The 15,989-nt window shown below is 40.3% G+C and overlaps 1 protein-coding gene across 2 annotated transcripts in view; it reads right to left on the reverse strand.

The window, feature by feature from the left end:
- The window catches only part of CHD1L (chromodomain helicase DNA binding protein 1 like), a 1,563,352-nt gene that overhangs the window by 37,486 nt on the left and 1,509,877 nt on the right, over window positions 1–15,989 (reverse strand). For both annotated transcript variants that reach the window (XM_044072085.1, XM_044072086.1), the window contains exon 24: window positions 10,779–10,860. In XM_044072085.1, coding sequence (XP_043928020.1) covers window positions 10,779–10,860 — 82 coding nt within the window. The remainder of the gene's footprint in view (window positions 1–10,778; window positions 10,861–15,989) is intronic.

A 15,989-nucleotide genomic window follows, 5' to 3' on the forward strand; every position in this document is an offset into this window, starting at 1 on the left:
TCCCTGTATTTGTGTGGGTTTAACTCTGGGTGCTCTGGTTTCCTCCCACGTTATAAAGACATGTCTGGAGCATTCCTCCCCGGGCCTCCGCTGAAAATTGGCTTTGTTCCAAGTCGGACTTTCCTGATAAACAAATGCTAAATAAATAAATAAATAAAATAAGTGGTTAAAACTTTCTCAGATGATATAAGAATATTTGGTCTTGATAAATGTAAGAAAGCAATGTATAAAGCAGGAAAGTTGCAGCACCAAGAAAATATCAATCTAGAACAGGAATGTGATATAAATGAACTTCAGCAGGAAGTGTGTAAACATCTGGGAAATGATGAAGGATCTACAATAAAACATGAACAAATGAAAATAAAACTCAGTAAGGAATACCTCAAAAAACTAAAACTAATATTGAAAACAACTCTGACATCTACGAATAAAGTCCAAGCTATAAACCAATTTGCTCTTCCTGGTCTAACTTAGAGTTTTGGGATGACTGACTGGCCCCAAAAGGTTCTGAATCAGATGGACAGAAAAACAAGAAAAATGCTTCATGCTTATCAAATGATTTATAAAAATCAGGGTACACCAAGATAATATATCCCTTACTCTGAAGAAGGTATGGGCCTCCATGAAATTGATTACATGTATAGATTTGCAGTCATGGGGCTGCCTTCATTATCTGCTGACCTCATCAAATCCAAACATAGTGAAAGTTCTAAAACATGAGGAGAAGAAGTCTAAAATGACCTCTCTGATTAGATTAGCAGAAGCATTCAGGTGGCAAGTGGGAATGGAAATCAAACCAGAAGTAAATAAAAATCAGTTAAGCAAATGAATGTGCCAAAAAACAAAAGAAAGAATATAAGCAGAAGGAACAGATGAGAAGGAAAAAGAATGTGGAAAAGCCATAAATATAGTGGCAAGTATAGAGATCTCCTAGAACAACCTCATGTTGACCACAATTTGACGCAGGAATGGTTAAGGAGAGGTGAGTTAAAACTGAAGGATGAAAGGCTGACAATGGCGGACCGGGATAGTGGACTACATACACAATTGCTTACAAAGTCCATTGAACAAGTGGAAGAAACAGATAAATGTAGGTTCTGTAAAAAAAATACTTGGAATCACATGCACATCTTTGTTGCTGGTTGTGATACACTCATATCAGAGGGCCTGTATACTGAAAGGCACAATAATATGGCAAGATTCTTGCATTGTGGATTACACTACAATACAGAAGTAGCTGAGAAGCACTGGAAACATGAACCACAAAGCATTATACAGAATGATAAGGTGTACATCACATGGGCTCACCCATTACCAACAATTCAAAGAATAGATGTGAGAAAAACAGATATATTAGTCCATCAAAAAAAGACAAAAGTAGTACTGATCATTAAAACTGCTACACCTAGTGATTACAGTGTCTCACGTACAGAGAGAGACAAAGTCATACAATATCAGGATTTGCAGGCAGAAACAAATGCAATGTGGAAGAAAGATACCTAGACAGTTCCAATAGTAGAAGGAGAAATGGGTCTAATAAAATAAAAAAAAATCTATAGTCGTATTTACGTATGCTACCAATTCATGTAATTCTATATGAACTGCAGAGAGAGTCAATTCCAGTCACACTGAGGATGCTGTGAAGATCACTTTTGGCTAACATCAAAAACTGAAACAATACTAATTTCATGAACTTTAATTGCACTCTAACTTAGGAGTGGGATCCATTCTCGTCATGGTATTTGAACCCCAAATGATTTGGAGAAATTAAACAGGGGAACCTTATGTCCCAAAAATCTAGATGCAAGCTTTTGTAATTCTCTTACACAAGGGTGGTAACCCAATTGAGCTGAGCAATTACAGATCTATTGCTAACTAACTATTCCTATCTAGAGTACCTGAAATATGCAGCCTCTTGCAGCTGATCACTTAGCTTCTAAACAAAAATCTCTTGGCTCTCATAATACATGGCTTCAGCTTAAACCACAGCAAATTAATGGCACTATCTTTTCTTCTACACCATCAATCAATACTGGGATAACAACCTATTAGTCCCTGCAACCCTTCCTTGATCTCTCCAAGACTTTCGACATGGTCTCTCACCAAAAATTGTTTCTGACCTTGGCTGACCTAAACTTATCAACCACTACCTTGACATGCTTAATAAGATACCTTACTGACCCATGGTCAGTGCATCTAGTGGCAAACAGCTGACTCTGTCTTCCTCGCAGGTGACAATGGTATCACAGAGGGGTCCATACTTGGACCTCCAGTGACACGCAGACCTACTAAAACAACACTGGCAAAAAATACACATAAATACATAAAATCATACTTGCAGGCTCTAAATAAAAACCTGCAAAAGCATCAGAGACCTCCAAAGCAGACACCCAAACAACCTGCACCTCCCGTCACAAACCAGTCAACACATAAAACACAAAATCAGTGTGCCGCACAATCACAGCCCTTAAGGCGAAATAACATACCTAACACAATAGTAATAGGTGACTCTATAGTCAGGCACACTGACGTCCCACTCACTAGGCTGGACAAGCAGAAGGTTACTGTTAGCTGCCTGTCAGGAGCCAGAATCCGCCACATAAGACAAGCACTCAGGTCACTCCAGAACAAGTACAAATATGGACTTTGTCATTGTTCATGTTGGTGTGAATGACCTGAGACGTACCTCCCTGGACTACATGAAAAGAGACATGGAAGAGCTCTCTGATCATGTAGTCCAGGGTGGTATGATCCTGACCCTGAGTAGCATCCTGCCCTCACCAAGAATGATACCTCAGTATAAAGAAAAAATTATCAATTTCAACAATTGGCTAAGGTTCTGGTGTCATTCAAAGGGGATCCAGTGTCTGTCAGAGTGGGACGACAAGCTGCGTTGCTTCGCAAGAGACAGCTTGCACCTGTCAACCCTAGGCTTTCGAATACTGGCCAAGGCTCTTGCTGCTCCCATAGTGCATTTTTTAGGCAAGGCTCAAAAGTCAAACCCACCTCCGTAAACAGCACAATTAACAAAAAACTGAGGGTTATGCGACTCAATGCCAGGAGTTTAAATCTCAAAATGCACGGGCTCGAAGCACTCCTCAGTATGGAAAATGTCGACATCTGTGCAGTAACTGAAACCTGGTTCAAGGCTTCAGAGAGCACCCCAGCACTACTGGGCTACAACTCATACCACACGTTTCTGCCACAGAACACAGACTGAAACACAAAAGGAGGGGGTGTATCCATATTCGTCAAGGATACCTACACCTCCAGGTTAATGGCACAGCATGAAACCTCTGATATCGTCCATGTGTAACTAACATCGGGCAAATATGCAATGCAAATTGTGGCCTGCTACAGATCACCCTCCATGACCCAGGACCACCACTCCATCTTTCTGGAGACACTGGAAAACATGAAGGTCCTATCGAACACCCTGATATTGGGCAATTTCAATTACCCTACCATTAACTAGGAAAACTACTCTAGTACAAACTCCCAAGCCCAGTGCTTCCTGGAATTCCTCAACTCAAACACCCTGGATCAGTTGGTAAACTCCCCTACCAGACGTGAAAACATATTGGACCTGGTCATCACCAACATGAGCGACAGGTGTTCCACACCGGAGGTCAACCCGTCACTGGTTAGATCAGACCATAAACTAATCACTCTGGATGTCCACAACCCACCACCACCAACTAAGGAAACTACAGTAAAAAACTTTTCTAAAGCAAACTTCACCTTACTTAAGACAGAGGTGGTAAGTTTCACAGCCCCACGCTAAAGGTTAATGCTGCCTAAGATGCAAAAACCTTTACAAATGCAATCTATGAGCACCTACAAGGATGCATGGATCGTCTCATCCCTAGCAAAATCAAGACTCACTCCTCTAAGAGAAGGAAACCAGTTTGGTGGATCCCTGCCATAAACAGGCTATACAATAGGAGGAGGAAACTAGTTCAGAAAAAAAGCAAATCTCAAGAAGGAAAGACATCCCTGACCAGTATCAGTAAGAAACTAAGGTCCCCTCATAAAATCATCCAAGGCCAACTTCGAAAGAAAAATAGCCAAGGATTCAAAAGATAACCACAAAGCCGTCTTTAGCTATGTTAAGAATCTAAGTGGCAACTCGCAGATATGCACTGAACTAGTGCATAATATCACAAAGTATACTGAACCTACTGATATTGCCAACGTCCTGGCAGATAGATTCAGTGCAAAATTCACCCCCAAAAGAGCCCACAACAATACCGGAAAAGTGTAGTGTCCCAGAAATCACAGACGCACAGGTGAAAACAGCCCTTTCAAAAGCCAAAAACACAGCGTCAATGCACGAACTACAGAACAAACTAACCCCCCACCTAAACACGCTGTTCAATCTCAGCGTCTCCACACGCTACGTGCCCATAGAATGGCACACAGCAACAGTTATTCCTCTCCACAAAGGAGGGGCCACAACTGACCCTGGTAATTATTGCCCCATAAGCCTGACTAGCCTGGTCTGCAAGGCTATGGAGCGCATCATCATGGAACTCATTTACAATGACATTGGGAACCTCCAAACACTTGACCCGACCCAGTTTGGCTTTGTTAAGGGCAGATCATGCCTACTAAACGTGGTTGACTTCTTCAAGACAGTCACCAAGGCCATAGACGAGGGGAAAGGTGGTTCACACAGCCTACCTTGACCTCAGCAAGGCTTTAGACACTATTCCCCACCAGCCTGAACATAAACCCCTACGTCACAAGATGGGCTGCCAACTGGCTTACAGACAGAACTCACATGGTAAGAATAGTGGGCTCCAGGTCCAACTCTAAACCAGTCACAAGTGGTGTCCCGCAAGGCTCAGTCCTGGAACCCCTACTATTCGGCATACTTCTCAGAAGTAGAGGCAAACACAGGAGGACTATGGCTAACCAAATTCGCCGATGACTGCAAACTGGGAGCCATAATTGACTCTCTGGCTGACATGGACATCTTCCAAAAGGGCCTTACTGAGACGGACACCTGGTGTCAAAGTCATGGCCTCAAGCTAAATGCCAAAAAATGCACAGTCATCCCGTTTGGGAAAAACAAAACACCCACGAATTACCACATAGGTGGCAGCCCCCTTAATACAGAAGAGGTAATATGAAATCTGGGGACCCAGGTAATCTCTCCTTTGACAATCATATTGTCAAAGTAGTTAGGAAATTCTTCTATGTGGCCCATCTAATTACTAAAGGGTTCGCATCTAGAAATAAAGAGGTTATAGTGCCCCTCTACTCATCATCATCAGGCCAATCATAGAGTACAATGCCCCATTTAGGATGTACCTCACAAGACACTTCCAACAGCTGGAAAGACCACAAAAGTACCTCACCAAGAGGATTACTGGCCTCAAACATATGTCCTATGCAGCCCGACTGAAAAAACTCCAGCTGAACTCAGTGGCATATTGGTTACTCAGAGGTGATCTCTGCCTGACTTACAAAGCCATGTCCAACTCAGAATTGATGGACATGCTCCACCTAAAGAAATCCAAGTCACTGTGAGCCACGCGCTCTAATGAGCTAAACTTCGCCACAACAATAAACAGAACATGCTGGAGGGATAGTTTCCTGTCGCAGAGACTCCCCATGCTTTGGGACAAAATTCCAAACTACATTAGGCAGAGCCCCTCACTAACACTCTTCAAGAGAAACCTTGATGAGTAGATGGGTAACAGAAAATATACCCCTGGGATCATGTCATTGGCTCTGCTTGACAGAGGATCAGTTAATTAATCAATGGGGCGGCGAAAGCAGACACACTCTGGCTAGGCTTATAAATGCCCTCGGGCAGATAGCCTAGTACCTACCTATGAACCTAACATCTTTATCAAAAAGTTACATTCTGCACCTGCCACTAGTATTCAATATGCTGATGTCTCTGCACTTATTAGCTCAGCTCTCTCCTTAAGCCAGTCTTCAATACAGAAATCATTCTCCTATGCTGAACATTGTTTACAACAACCAGACCTATTGCTCAATCCTTAAAAAAAATTCTCTTTCTACTAAAATCTTTCCCTGTACACTCAGAAACGCTATCTATAATATTCACCTAAAACATCACACATGATGTAGTTCCCAGGATTAAACTGCTAGGAGTTACCAGTGATAGCAATCTAAGATTTGACCTACATACTAACAGTGCCATTAAAAAAAAACACATCTAAAGCCAGGAACCTGATACCATATATCTATGGATACAAAACCACTACCTACTACCAAGCTTACTGTATGCATCCCCAGTATTGACTCAGCTGTTATAAATAAATTGTTAATTTGCTGCTGCATTCTCACCAGGGCTCATCACCACACTGCAGTTAACATGCTCAAGTGGAAGGAATGCCCAAACAACCCGAAATGTACACAGCTGAAAATGGACCCCTGCATCCTCTACCAGAACTACAAATGCCTCTCACTAACATCACTACTCTGACAGCACTCTGTCAGGAGCTCTGCTCCCAAGACAGACACCCAGTATACCAATGCGAATCCCATAAGACTTCCACCACAGCCAAACTCTGGAACAATACTCATGCTGAGACAATTAGAAAGTACTCATGCCTTTAAAAACAACCTCGGAACCCATCTTCATTGCACCTGGCTATGCCATTATCTGCCCTGTCCTGACGAGCCAAGTTACTCTATATAACCTTCTTTGTCTTTAAACTACACCTTTCCTGCAGGTGTCAGCCTTCTTTAACACACTCTCTTTCATTGCATCACATTGTCTGTTTATATTTGTAGATGTATGATGTACAGTAACATTCTGTATGTACATACCATGCAAGTACTTGCTATTACACCAACTCTTCAAGTACTCTGCCTCTACACCCGACTATGAAGCCATGTGGTCCTTACAGCTTTCTCTTATTCCTTTCACCCTCTTTTCTTATTTCATTTTATTGATTTCCCTCCTAGTGCTTTTCTATTACACCATTTTCATTCAGCTCTCCACTGCTGATAAATTTATTTACAGCCTAAGTATGTTACACTATTGACTTTTACTGGTATGTTAACTTACAATGTACTTTGTTGAGTACATTGTATTTTGCCTCTTTTCATTTGCAGTGAACAATTTTTAGTGCTTGCATTGTCAAAGTTAAAGTAAACTTTACTGTCGATCACATTTACACAGCAGTGCAAGCTGAATGAAATTACGTTGCTTTGGTCTCAGTGCAAGACATAACAATGAACACACTGTTTGAATGACAGTAAGACTAATGCACATACAGTACTAATTAAAATATTAACAACACAATAACTTACCACAATTGGATAGGAAGACATTAGACGGTGTTATACTAGTAAGTATTTCAAGACTATGACATCACATTGTGACTGCTTAGAATATTGCACTTCATCAGCTGAAGTATGATATATTCTGATGTTCATATTGCATATGTATGGAGTGGTGACAGACTCCTGACTATTGCACATTCAGGAAGTAATAGCATAAGAAATCAGGCTAACTGTACCAGTTACTGAAATAATTTGCCAGTGTTATTACTATCGAGGATACTTCATAGCAAGTGGCATACTGATCTTATTATTCACCATCATGCCTGGCATTTAAGTTCAGCAGCCTTATGGATAGATAAGAAGCTCCATTCAGTCTAGATGTTTTGCAGTGTAAGCTGCAATGCCACCTGTCTGAGGAAAGGCAGAAGTAGATGCCATGGGCACGGTGAGTGCAATCGTTGATTATCTTCCTAGCCCTTTCTACACACAGAGTCTCGTACAGATCATCTACGGATAGGAGCAAGGAACCAGTGACTTTTTCTGCTGTCCTCACTATCCTCAGGAGAGCCTTGCGGTCAGATGCTTTGCAGTTACCATACCAAACTATGATGCTATTTGAGAGGATGCTCTCGATGGTCCCCCTGTGGAAGGCTTTGAGGATGGACTAAGACAGGTTTGCCTTCCTCAGTTTCCTTAGGAAGTGCAGACATTGTTGTGCCTTCTTCACTGTATGGCTAATATGAGTCGACCGGAATAGGTCATCTGGGATGTGCACCCCAAGGGATTTGGTGTTTTTGATTCTTTCCATTGCCACCCCATTAATTTTCAGACGTTGATGCATCTCCTGAGTCCTCCTAAAGTCCACTATTAATTCTTTGATCTTGCTTACATTTAAGGCCAAATTGTTGCTGCTGCACTAGCCTATCAGATGCTCCAGTTAATCCCTGTACGCTGTTTCCTCACCATTTCTGACAAGACCTCTGACAGTGGTCTCATTTGTGAACTTGATGATTTTGTTGCATTCATGCTTGGTCAAGCTGTCGTGTGTCAACAAGGTGAACAGCATAGGACTCAGGACGCACCCCTGAGGGACACCCGTGCTCAATGTAATACTGATTTAATTATTTCCCACACATACTTGTTGGGGTCTGTTGATAAGAAAGTCCAGTATCCAGTTACATAGGGGGGTGTTGATGCCTAGCTGGATCAGCTTTGATATCAGATTCTGGGGAATGACAGTGTTAAAGGTGGAACTAAAATTGATGAACAGGATTCTGACATAGCAATTCTTGTTTTCTAGATGTACCAAGGATTCATGAAGTGCTATAGCTATTGCATCAGTTGTGCAGCAGTTAGATCTATGAGCAAACTGTAATGTATCCAATGCTGGAGGTAGGCTTGAAGAGATATGGTTCTTGATCAACTGCTCAAAATACTTCATTACTGTTGATGTAAGAGCAACTGGCCAGTAATCATTTAGGCTTGTCGGTTGGGATTTCTTGGGTAAGGGAATGATTGTCGTATTTTTGAAGCAACTGGGTACAATGGCTAGTTGTAGGGATGTGCTGAATATATTTGTTAGTACAGTGGACAGTTGGGTAGCACAGTCTCTTAGAACCCAGAACCCTTCCTATAATATTATCAGGTTTACAAGCATCAGGGTCTTCAGAACATCAGATGTTCTTAGACATAGCACCTCCTCATCCTGTTCAACAAGGAGCTTATTTGGCACAGTGTTGTTGTTCATATCAAATCTGCTGAAGCAGACGTTCAGAAATTCTGTGTTGTCATCACATGGGGAGGATGCAGGCCTGTAGTCGGTAATGGCTTGTATGCCTTGCCAGAGACATCTGGAGTCCCTTTGGTCAGAGAAGTGTTCTTGAATTTTACGTCCATAGATCCTCTTAGCCTATTTTATACCTCTACTTAGATTTGCTCTGGCCTCTCTTAGGGCATCCTTGTCTTTTGATTTAAATGCAGCATTTCGTGCCATTAGGAGCTCATATACTTCACCAGATAGCCAGGGTTTCCGATTAGCACACATGGTGATGCATCTGATGACTGTTACTTCATCAACACATTTTGAAATACAGGCCATTACAGATTCTGTATACTCCTTCAGGTCAATATGGTGCTTTTTTACAGCTGCAGCTCTAAACACCGACCAGTTTGTACATTCGAAGCAGTCCTGTAGTGCCAAGACTGCTCCCTCAGGCCGTATCCTTACTTGTTTGGTTGTAGGTTTGCCCCTTTTCAGCAGTGGTGTGTATGCAGGAAGCAGCATGATGGTCACATGGTCTGAGTTGCCCAGATGTGAATAAGGTACTGTATTGCTGTTGTAATGACAATTTAGCCTGTTTTTGTCTATAGTGAAGTTTCTTTTATACTTTTATTGAAAATGTTGGAGCTTTTCTCCCCAGGCCTCCTCTGAGGAGGAGTGTCTCGTGGCACAGTTGGACTTTTCCATGTAAACAAATGCAAATAAAAAATATTTTGCATTTTATCAAGTTGATAGACTCACTATGTATCTGAATTGGATCTACTACAGGCACTCCTGTATTAGTAGCTTGCAATACACCTACTCACTGTCACTTGCTTGAAAAAGAACAGCTCAGACTCACAATAGCCTGCACTCCTGCCAGTACAAAGCTTTCCCAAAACCCAGTCCTGTTAAGTATAGTCCTACTCTGAAACTAAACCTGACACCCAGTTCCCATCTCGACTCCTTGGTCTCTTACCCTAAATCTCCACACCCCTCCCTAATTCTAAAGTCCCCAGTTGCTGCCTAAACCTAAAACTGCAACCATTCTCCCTAGACCTAAATTCCTCAATCTGTGGGAATGTTTGTGATTTCAGGGTTTGCCCTGTGGTTTGGGCAGCTTTGCATTTAAATGGAAGATGTTGTTCACCTTGTTGAGCCCTGGCTGGAAGCCATATAGCCCACCGGGACAGCTGCAACTGGATTGTGCTATTTTCTTGGAGGGTGGACTTGATGCTCAGTACAGCTGTCTTTGAATTGTAGTGCAATTCACGTGAGCTGACTCATTTCCGCACACCTCAGGTAAACTTCTTGCACTGTAATATAGGTCAGATTAAAACCAGGTGCATAATTTTTAAGAACTGTATCTGGACTGTCTTTTGGCATTTTCATAATTCTAGCTCCACATACTGTGAATTGATAAACGTTCAGTCAAAAGAAAGAAGCGAAAAAAAACTTCAGTGAAAAGGGGCAACAAATACATGCCTCAGTGTTTAATATCCTTTTACTGAAGAGATTTAAATGACTGCACCCCTTTAATTACGTAACTATTAGGGTCACACATGAACTTCAATAAATGTATTTCAGTCACCTACCATCTGTTTAAAATAAATTACTACATTCTAATTTCAGACGAGAAAGTGGTTCCCACTGAACTTTTACAGAAAACATAACTCAAACAAAGCTGTCATTATGACAAATCAACAGCAGTCTACAAATAAGGACAACAACTGAACTTAAGCCAGCTTACCTGCGCATGTTGTGGGCTTTCAACTTCAGTCACAATGTGAGTGCACTCGGCACTAAACTTGGTAGATACATTGCCATCATAACTTAGTGTGTTAAGGAAACACAGATCACATTCCCTCGCATGCAGATTTGGTTTAATTTAAATTTAGAATGTTTGTGTTTATTTGCAATACAAGTGGTATCTGATAAATAATTTCCTTAATAAAGGTAACTAATGCACAAATTCAAATAATACAGAAATAAATATGGTATTCTAACTAAGCAGTATCTTAAAGCAGATTGTGTTACTCAGAAAATATTACCTATGCTGCTGTTGCAAACTATACTTTACTGCTATTCTGTGAAAACCAAAAATTAAAATGCAAGGTGCTTCACCCTGCAACTCTATTTAGTTGTTTGTCATTTGGATAAAAGCTTCAGCTGGATTTTCTAAGATAGTATGAGATCATATATACTGGTTTAATTTTATATCAGCTGTCAGCTTGCATTATTTCTTATATCATAATTTTGTAATAGCTGTTAACCACATAGACAGCTGGAGAGGACAGAAAGATATTTCATTAAATGCACTTGTACTCTAACTGCTATCTATTAAGGAAGGAAGCTGAAAGCACTGCTTTTTTGTTTCAGATCTTATAAGGTTTTACACAGAAACATGGGTCTTACTTTTAAGGCTTTTAGAATGCGGTGTGGTGACAGTCCACAGTCACGCTAACTACACTACAGCAAGAAAAGCAGCGTTTACAGCTGAATCAATTTATTGCATCAGTGAACAAGACCAAACCTAAAGATATATGTAGATAACTGCTAAGGTCATGGAACAAATTACGTAAGGGTGACAGGAATCAAGCTATGAATGAGTTCAACATGTGGAATGAAATACGGATGGCAACAAACCAAGTCAGCCTCAATAATGCATATGAGTTTGCTTGGGAAATTTGGGAATTTATGAAAAACTGATTAAAATTCAAATGCACACTTGGTTAATAGCTGCTGTTATGATGAGTGAACTTACACAACTGGGCTATGTTCATCATTAGACCACTGTTGCAGTAGCCTAAGTTATAAAGCTATATTACAAGAGGGAGGAAAGAGAGGGGTCAGAATCCAGGAGCCCCTGGATAACAGCCCTAGCAAAACTTGCTCTGGACCAAAAAGAATCAAATTTGCAATGTTTTGTAAAGGTATGCACAGAGGACCAAGTTGCTGCCTTTAGAATACTTCTAGTCTACCCCTTTCCAAAATGCCATGGTAGAGGAGGCCCTGACCTCGCCTGGAATTGACTTGTCATGGTGAAAATAAAAGAAAACAATAGCATGGGACAACCGTCTAGAAACTGTCTGTTTAGACATTGATTGTCCCTTTTTCTTACCATTATAGGAAATAAACAGTTGATCGGAAGTCCTGAAATCTTTAGTCCAGTCAATATAATATCGGAGTTGTCTATGAAAATCAAGAGTAAGCAACATACTTTTGCTTATTTTTTGGATCAGGAAAAAGACAGGGAGATGAACAGCTCGGCAAAAGTATACTCTGAAAATGCTTTAGACATAAATGAAGAACTGGTTCTCAAATATACCTTATACTAATGAAAAATGAGATCAGGCTGACTCACTATAAGAGCTTGTAACTTAAGATACTCTTCTTGCAGAGGTTATAGAAAAAAATAGCACACTTTTCCAAGTTAAGACTTTCAGTTTATCCTGATGAGTTGGTTCAAGTGGAAAAAGTGTAAGTTTTCCTAGAACAAAATTGATACACCAAGAAGGAGCAACCGGTCTTCTGGTGGATGGATACAAAGAATCCCTTTTAAAAAAGTTTTTCAATTGAGGCTAGGAAGAAGGGGAATCTGAGGGTAGACAAGCAGAGATGGCCAAGAGATTAATCTTGATACAAGTGTAAGAAGGGCCAGAGGATAATAACTCACACAAATATTGAAAAAAAAAAAACAGCGGTATCTGGGTTTTAAAATGGTCCTCGTTCTTCCTTTGGTACCAGTTATAAAATCTCTTCTCCTTACCAATATATGATTTTCTAGTAGCAGTTTTTTTGGCCTTCTTTACCTACTGCATGGCCTCAGAAAACAGATGCTTAAAATGTGCTAAAACTCAACCATCCAGGCAGTCAGCTGAAGAAGTTTCAGGTTGGGGTGTATCACACAAATTCTGTCTTGCATCAGTAAGCCCAGTCTGTGAGGAAGCTAGTGGTAACTTTCCTTGGCCATTTCAAAAGAACGGAGAACCAATATTCCCTGGATGAAAATGGAGCCATGACAATTATCTTTGGGGAATCGTTCTGAATCTTTATAATGACCCTGGGTATCAGTGAAAGGGTAGAAAGGCATGCACGAATATTCCTATCTATGGGAAGGAGAAGACATCTGACTTCCAGATCTGTTGGCAAGGACTCCTGGAATAGAAATTAACTTTCTGTTGTGAATGGTGGCAAACAGATCTGAGGCTTGCCACAGCTGGAAAATCAGAACACTGCACTTATGAATAAGATCGTCCATCAACTGAATAAAGAACTTTAAAAATCACAATATCTTATTTAATGCCTCACAATCAAGCAATAAAAAGCATTTTTGTCTGCTCACAGCAAAGACTTTATCAGAATCCAAATACCATTCAAAACCACACCTTTATATACTGGCACTATGACATCACATCCTGCAATTGTCATTAATTACCTAATAAATTAACTAATAAAGTTGAAAATATCTATCCTTTAAGAATGAACCACACACAAAAAAAAGTTGAAATGTATATGAAATTTATGTGTGTGCATTTATACGGGTTTACTTCTGTTTACTGAAAGCTTGTTCTTTCGAATAACAGAAGTACGACCCCAGTTCAACGAAAGTGCACTCAACAAAAAGTGCACTTTTGTGAAGTGCAGTTTCATGAACACCAGTTTACTGAACTGGTCATAAAAAACAAAAGCAACACTGCATCACTGATGCACGCTACAGTGGGGATAAGGAAATATACCTGTTTCCCCACTGTAGTGCGATGTCAGAGTTAGTATACATAAGTAGCGGACCCCCTTGCAAAACTGTTTTTGCAGTGTGTTTTATTTGTTTTTGTGTGGTTCGGTGAACAGGTATTCACGAAAGTGCACTTTTGCGTAAATGGGGTCATACTTCTGTACGTTTATTTTTTTTTATATTTTTTCCCCTAACAGATGTGTTTGTTTTTCATTTGAATTGTACAGGTTATAGGTCACATTAAAGGTGGGAAACATTTTGAAATGATTTATTGTGGTCTCATTTTTTATATCACAAAAACCTGGCATTTTAACTGGGGTGAGTAAACTTTTTATATCCACTGTAAGTTCTTACAGATATAGTTTCTTTTCAGATGAACACTGTAAAGAAGTGGGCACTTATAAAGAATCTTTAAGTTAAAAGACAACATGCTCAAGTATGAGACTCTTAAATTGAACAACTGCTTCCTAAAGGAATGCATTAACAGGAAACAAGTACCACCTGGCCTTAGAATTTCTAAATATCCTAACAATATACCCATTATGAGTGCTGTCTCCAGGATGCATCCTAAAAACACTATCTTTAGAGCAAGAAGGAGAAAATGTCTGTAAGGTTGCCTAAAAGTCCAGTCTGAGAAGGAGGTGTTTTATCCAGGTTAGGGATTCCTGATATTTTGAAAAAAGATTGCAAAAATGTCAAAATATGGAAACATGTGAATGTCTTCCAACATGCAATGAGCCATCACTGGTTCTGCACACTTTGCAGGCACCATTACAGATGTAGATAGGCCAAAAAGGTAAAACAGTGAACTGAAAATGTAAGCTAGAAAAATTTTAAAATAACATCTGAAGTCTTTGAGGACTGGGATATGATAAGCATCTTTTAAATCTAGCATTATTAAAAAACTGAGCTGTGGGGTGAGGGGTAACAGAGACTAAAGGGAAAACATCTTGAGCTTTGAGACTCTGATGTGAAGGTTTAGAAAAGAAGTGTCTATAACTGGTCTCCAAGTTCTTTCTTTGACACCAGAAATATTCTAGAATAAAATCCGTTCCCGGTTTCATAGGTTGTTACTAGGCTAACGACTACTAGGGCCCTTACAAGCCTAGCTGCACAACCCAAACCATTTGGGACCAGAGTACCATGGGCATCTGTTGGGGGCATATTTGTAGGCAAGTAAGTAACAGTTATGCACTCATCATAACTATGCATCCACATTGCCTGTTTTCATCCTTCCTCAACTGATGAGTCTTGGATTCAACTTCGGATCAAACTTCAGCTACTTCATTAGACTTTGGCACCATACCTCAAGCTCCTCCCCATACTCATAATCCTCTTTTTCTAAATGACCTCAGATTCAGTTTGCACTTTAGTCAGCCTACCAATTTATGTCAAAAGGACATCCAGCCAACAACATATTGTAAAATATGTTGCATATCAGCTACAGCAGAAAGAAGTTGAAGTAGAAAAATAAAACTGGAACTCATGCAGCAAACATGACAGAAAATACTCCTCAGGACATACTAGGAGCTCACATAAGAGGAACTCATAAAATAGGAAGGGGCTGGAGGGCGAGAGGTTAAGGAAGAATGTAAACAGACAACACAAATGTTAAGTACATAGCTTTTATATTTGATGTTTTATTTTTCATCCATTCTTCAACCAATGGGACAGAGTCCCCAGACACAGACTCTGGGTGGTCCTCAAGGAAGGATATTCTGGAGTACAGCAGAGCCAAAAGCTGCTCAATTCTTAGACAATATGTCCAGTTTGTAATAAGTTATGAAGGTATGAGCACAGGATCATGTGGCAGCTGCACAAATGTCATCTACAGAAGGTCTGGACTAAAAGGCAGTTGCTTTGGCCATAGATCTGGTGGAACGAGCCTTAGCCGGTTTGGGTAATGTTAATCCTTTATTCTTACAGACAAAAGAAATGCAATCAGTGAGCCATCTTAGCTAAGGTTACTTTAGATATGTTTTGCCCAATTTAGCTTTGGAAAATGATACAAACAATTGGTCTAATTTTCCAAAATCTCTGGTTCTGTGAATATAGAATTAAAGTTGTCTATGAACATCTTGCAGATGTAGCATATATTCTCTCTTGTTGGAGAAACTCAGAAATAAAACAGATTGATGGACTGGCTGATAATTGGACTCTGATGTCACCTTGGGTAGAAAGGAAGGGTTAGTCTGTAGGGATACCATGTCCTTATGAAAAATCAGA

This window comes from Protopterus annectens, chromosome 5.part0, assembly GCF_019279795.1.
Source record: "Protopterus annectens isolate FY-2018-M chromosome 5.part0, PAN1.0, whole genome shotgun sequence".
In the NCBI taxonomy this organism is placed as follows: Eukaryota; Metazoa; Chordata; order Ceratodontiformes; family Protopteridae; genus Protopterus; species Protopterus annectens.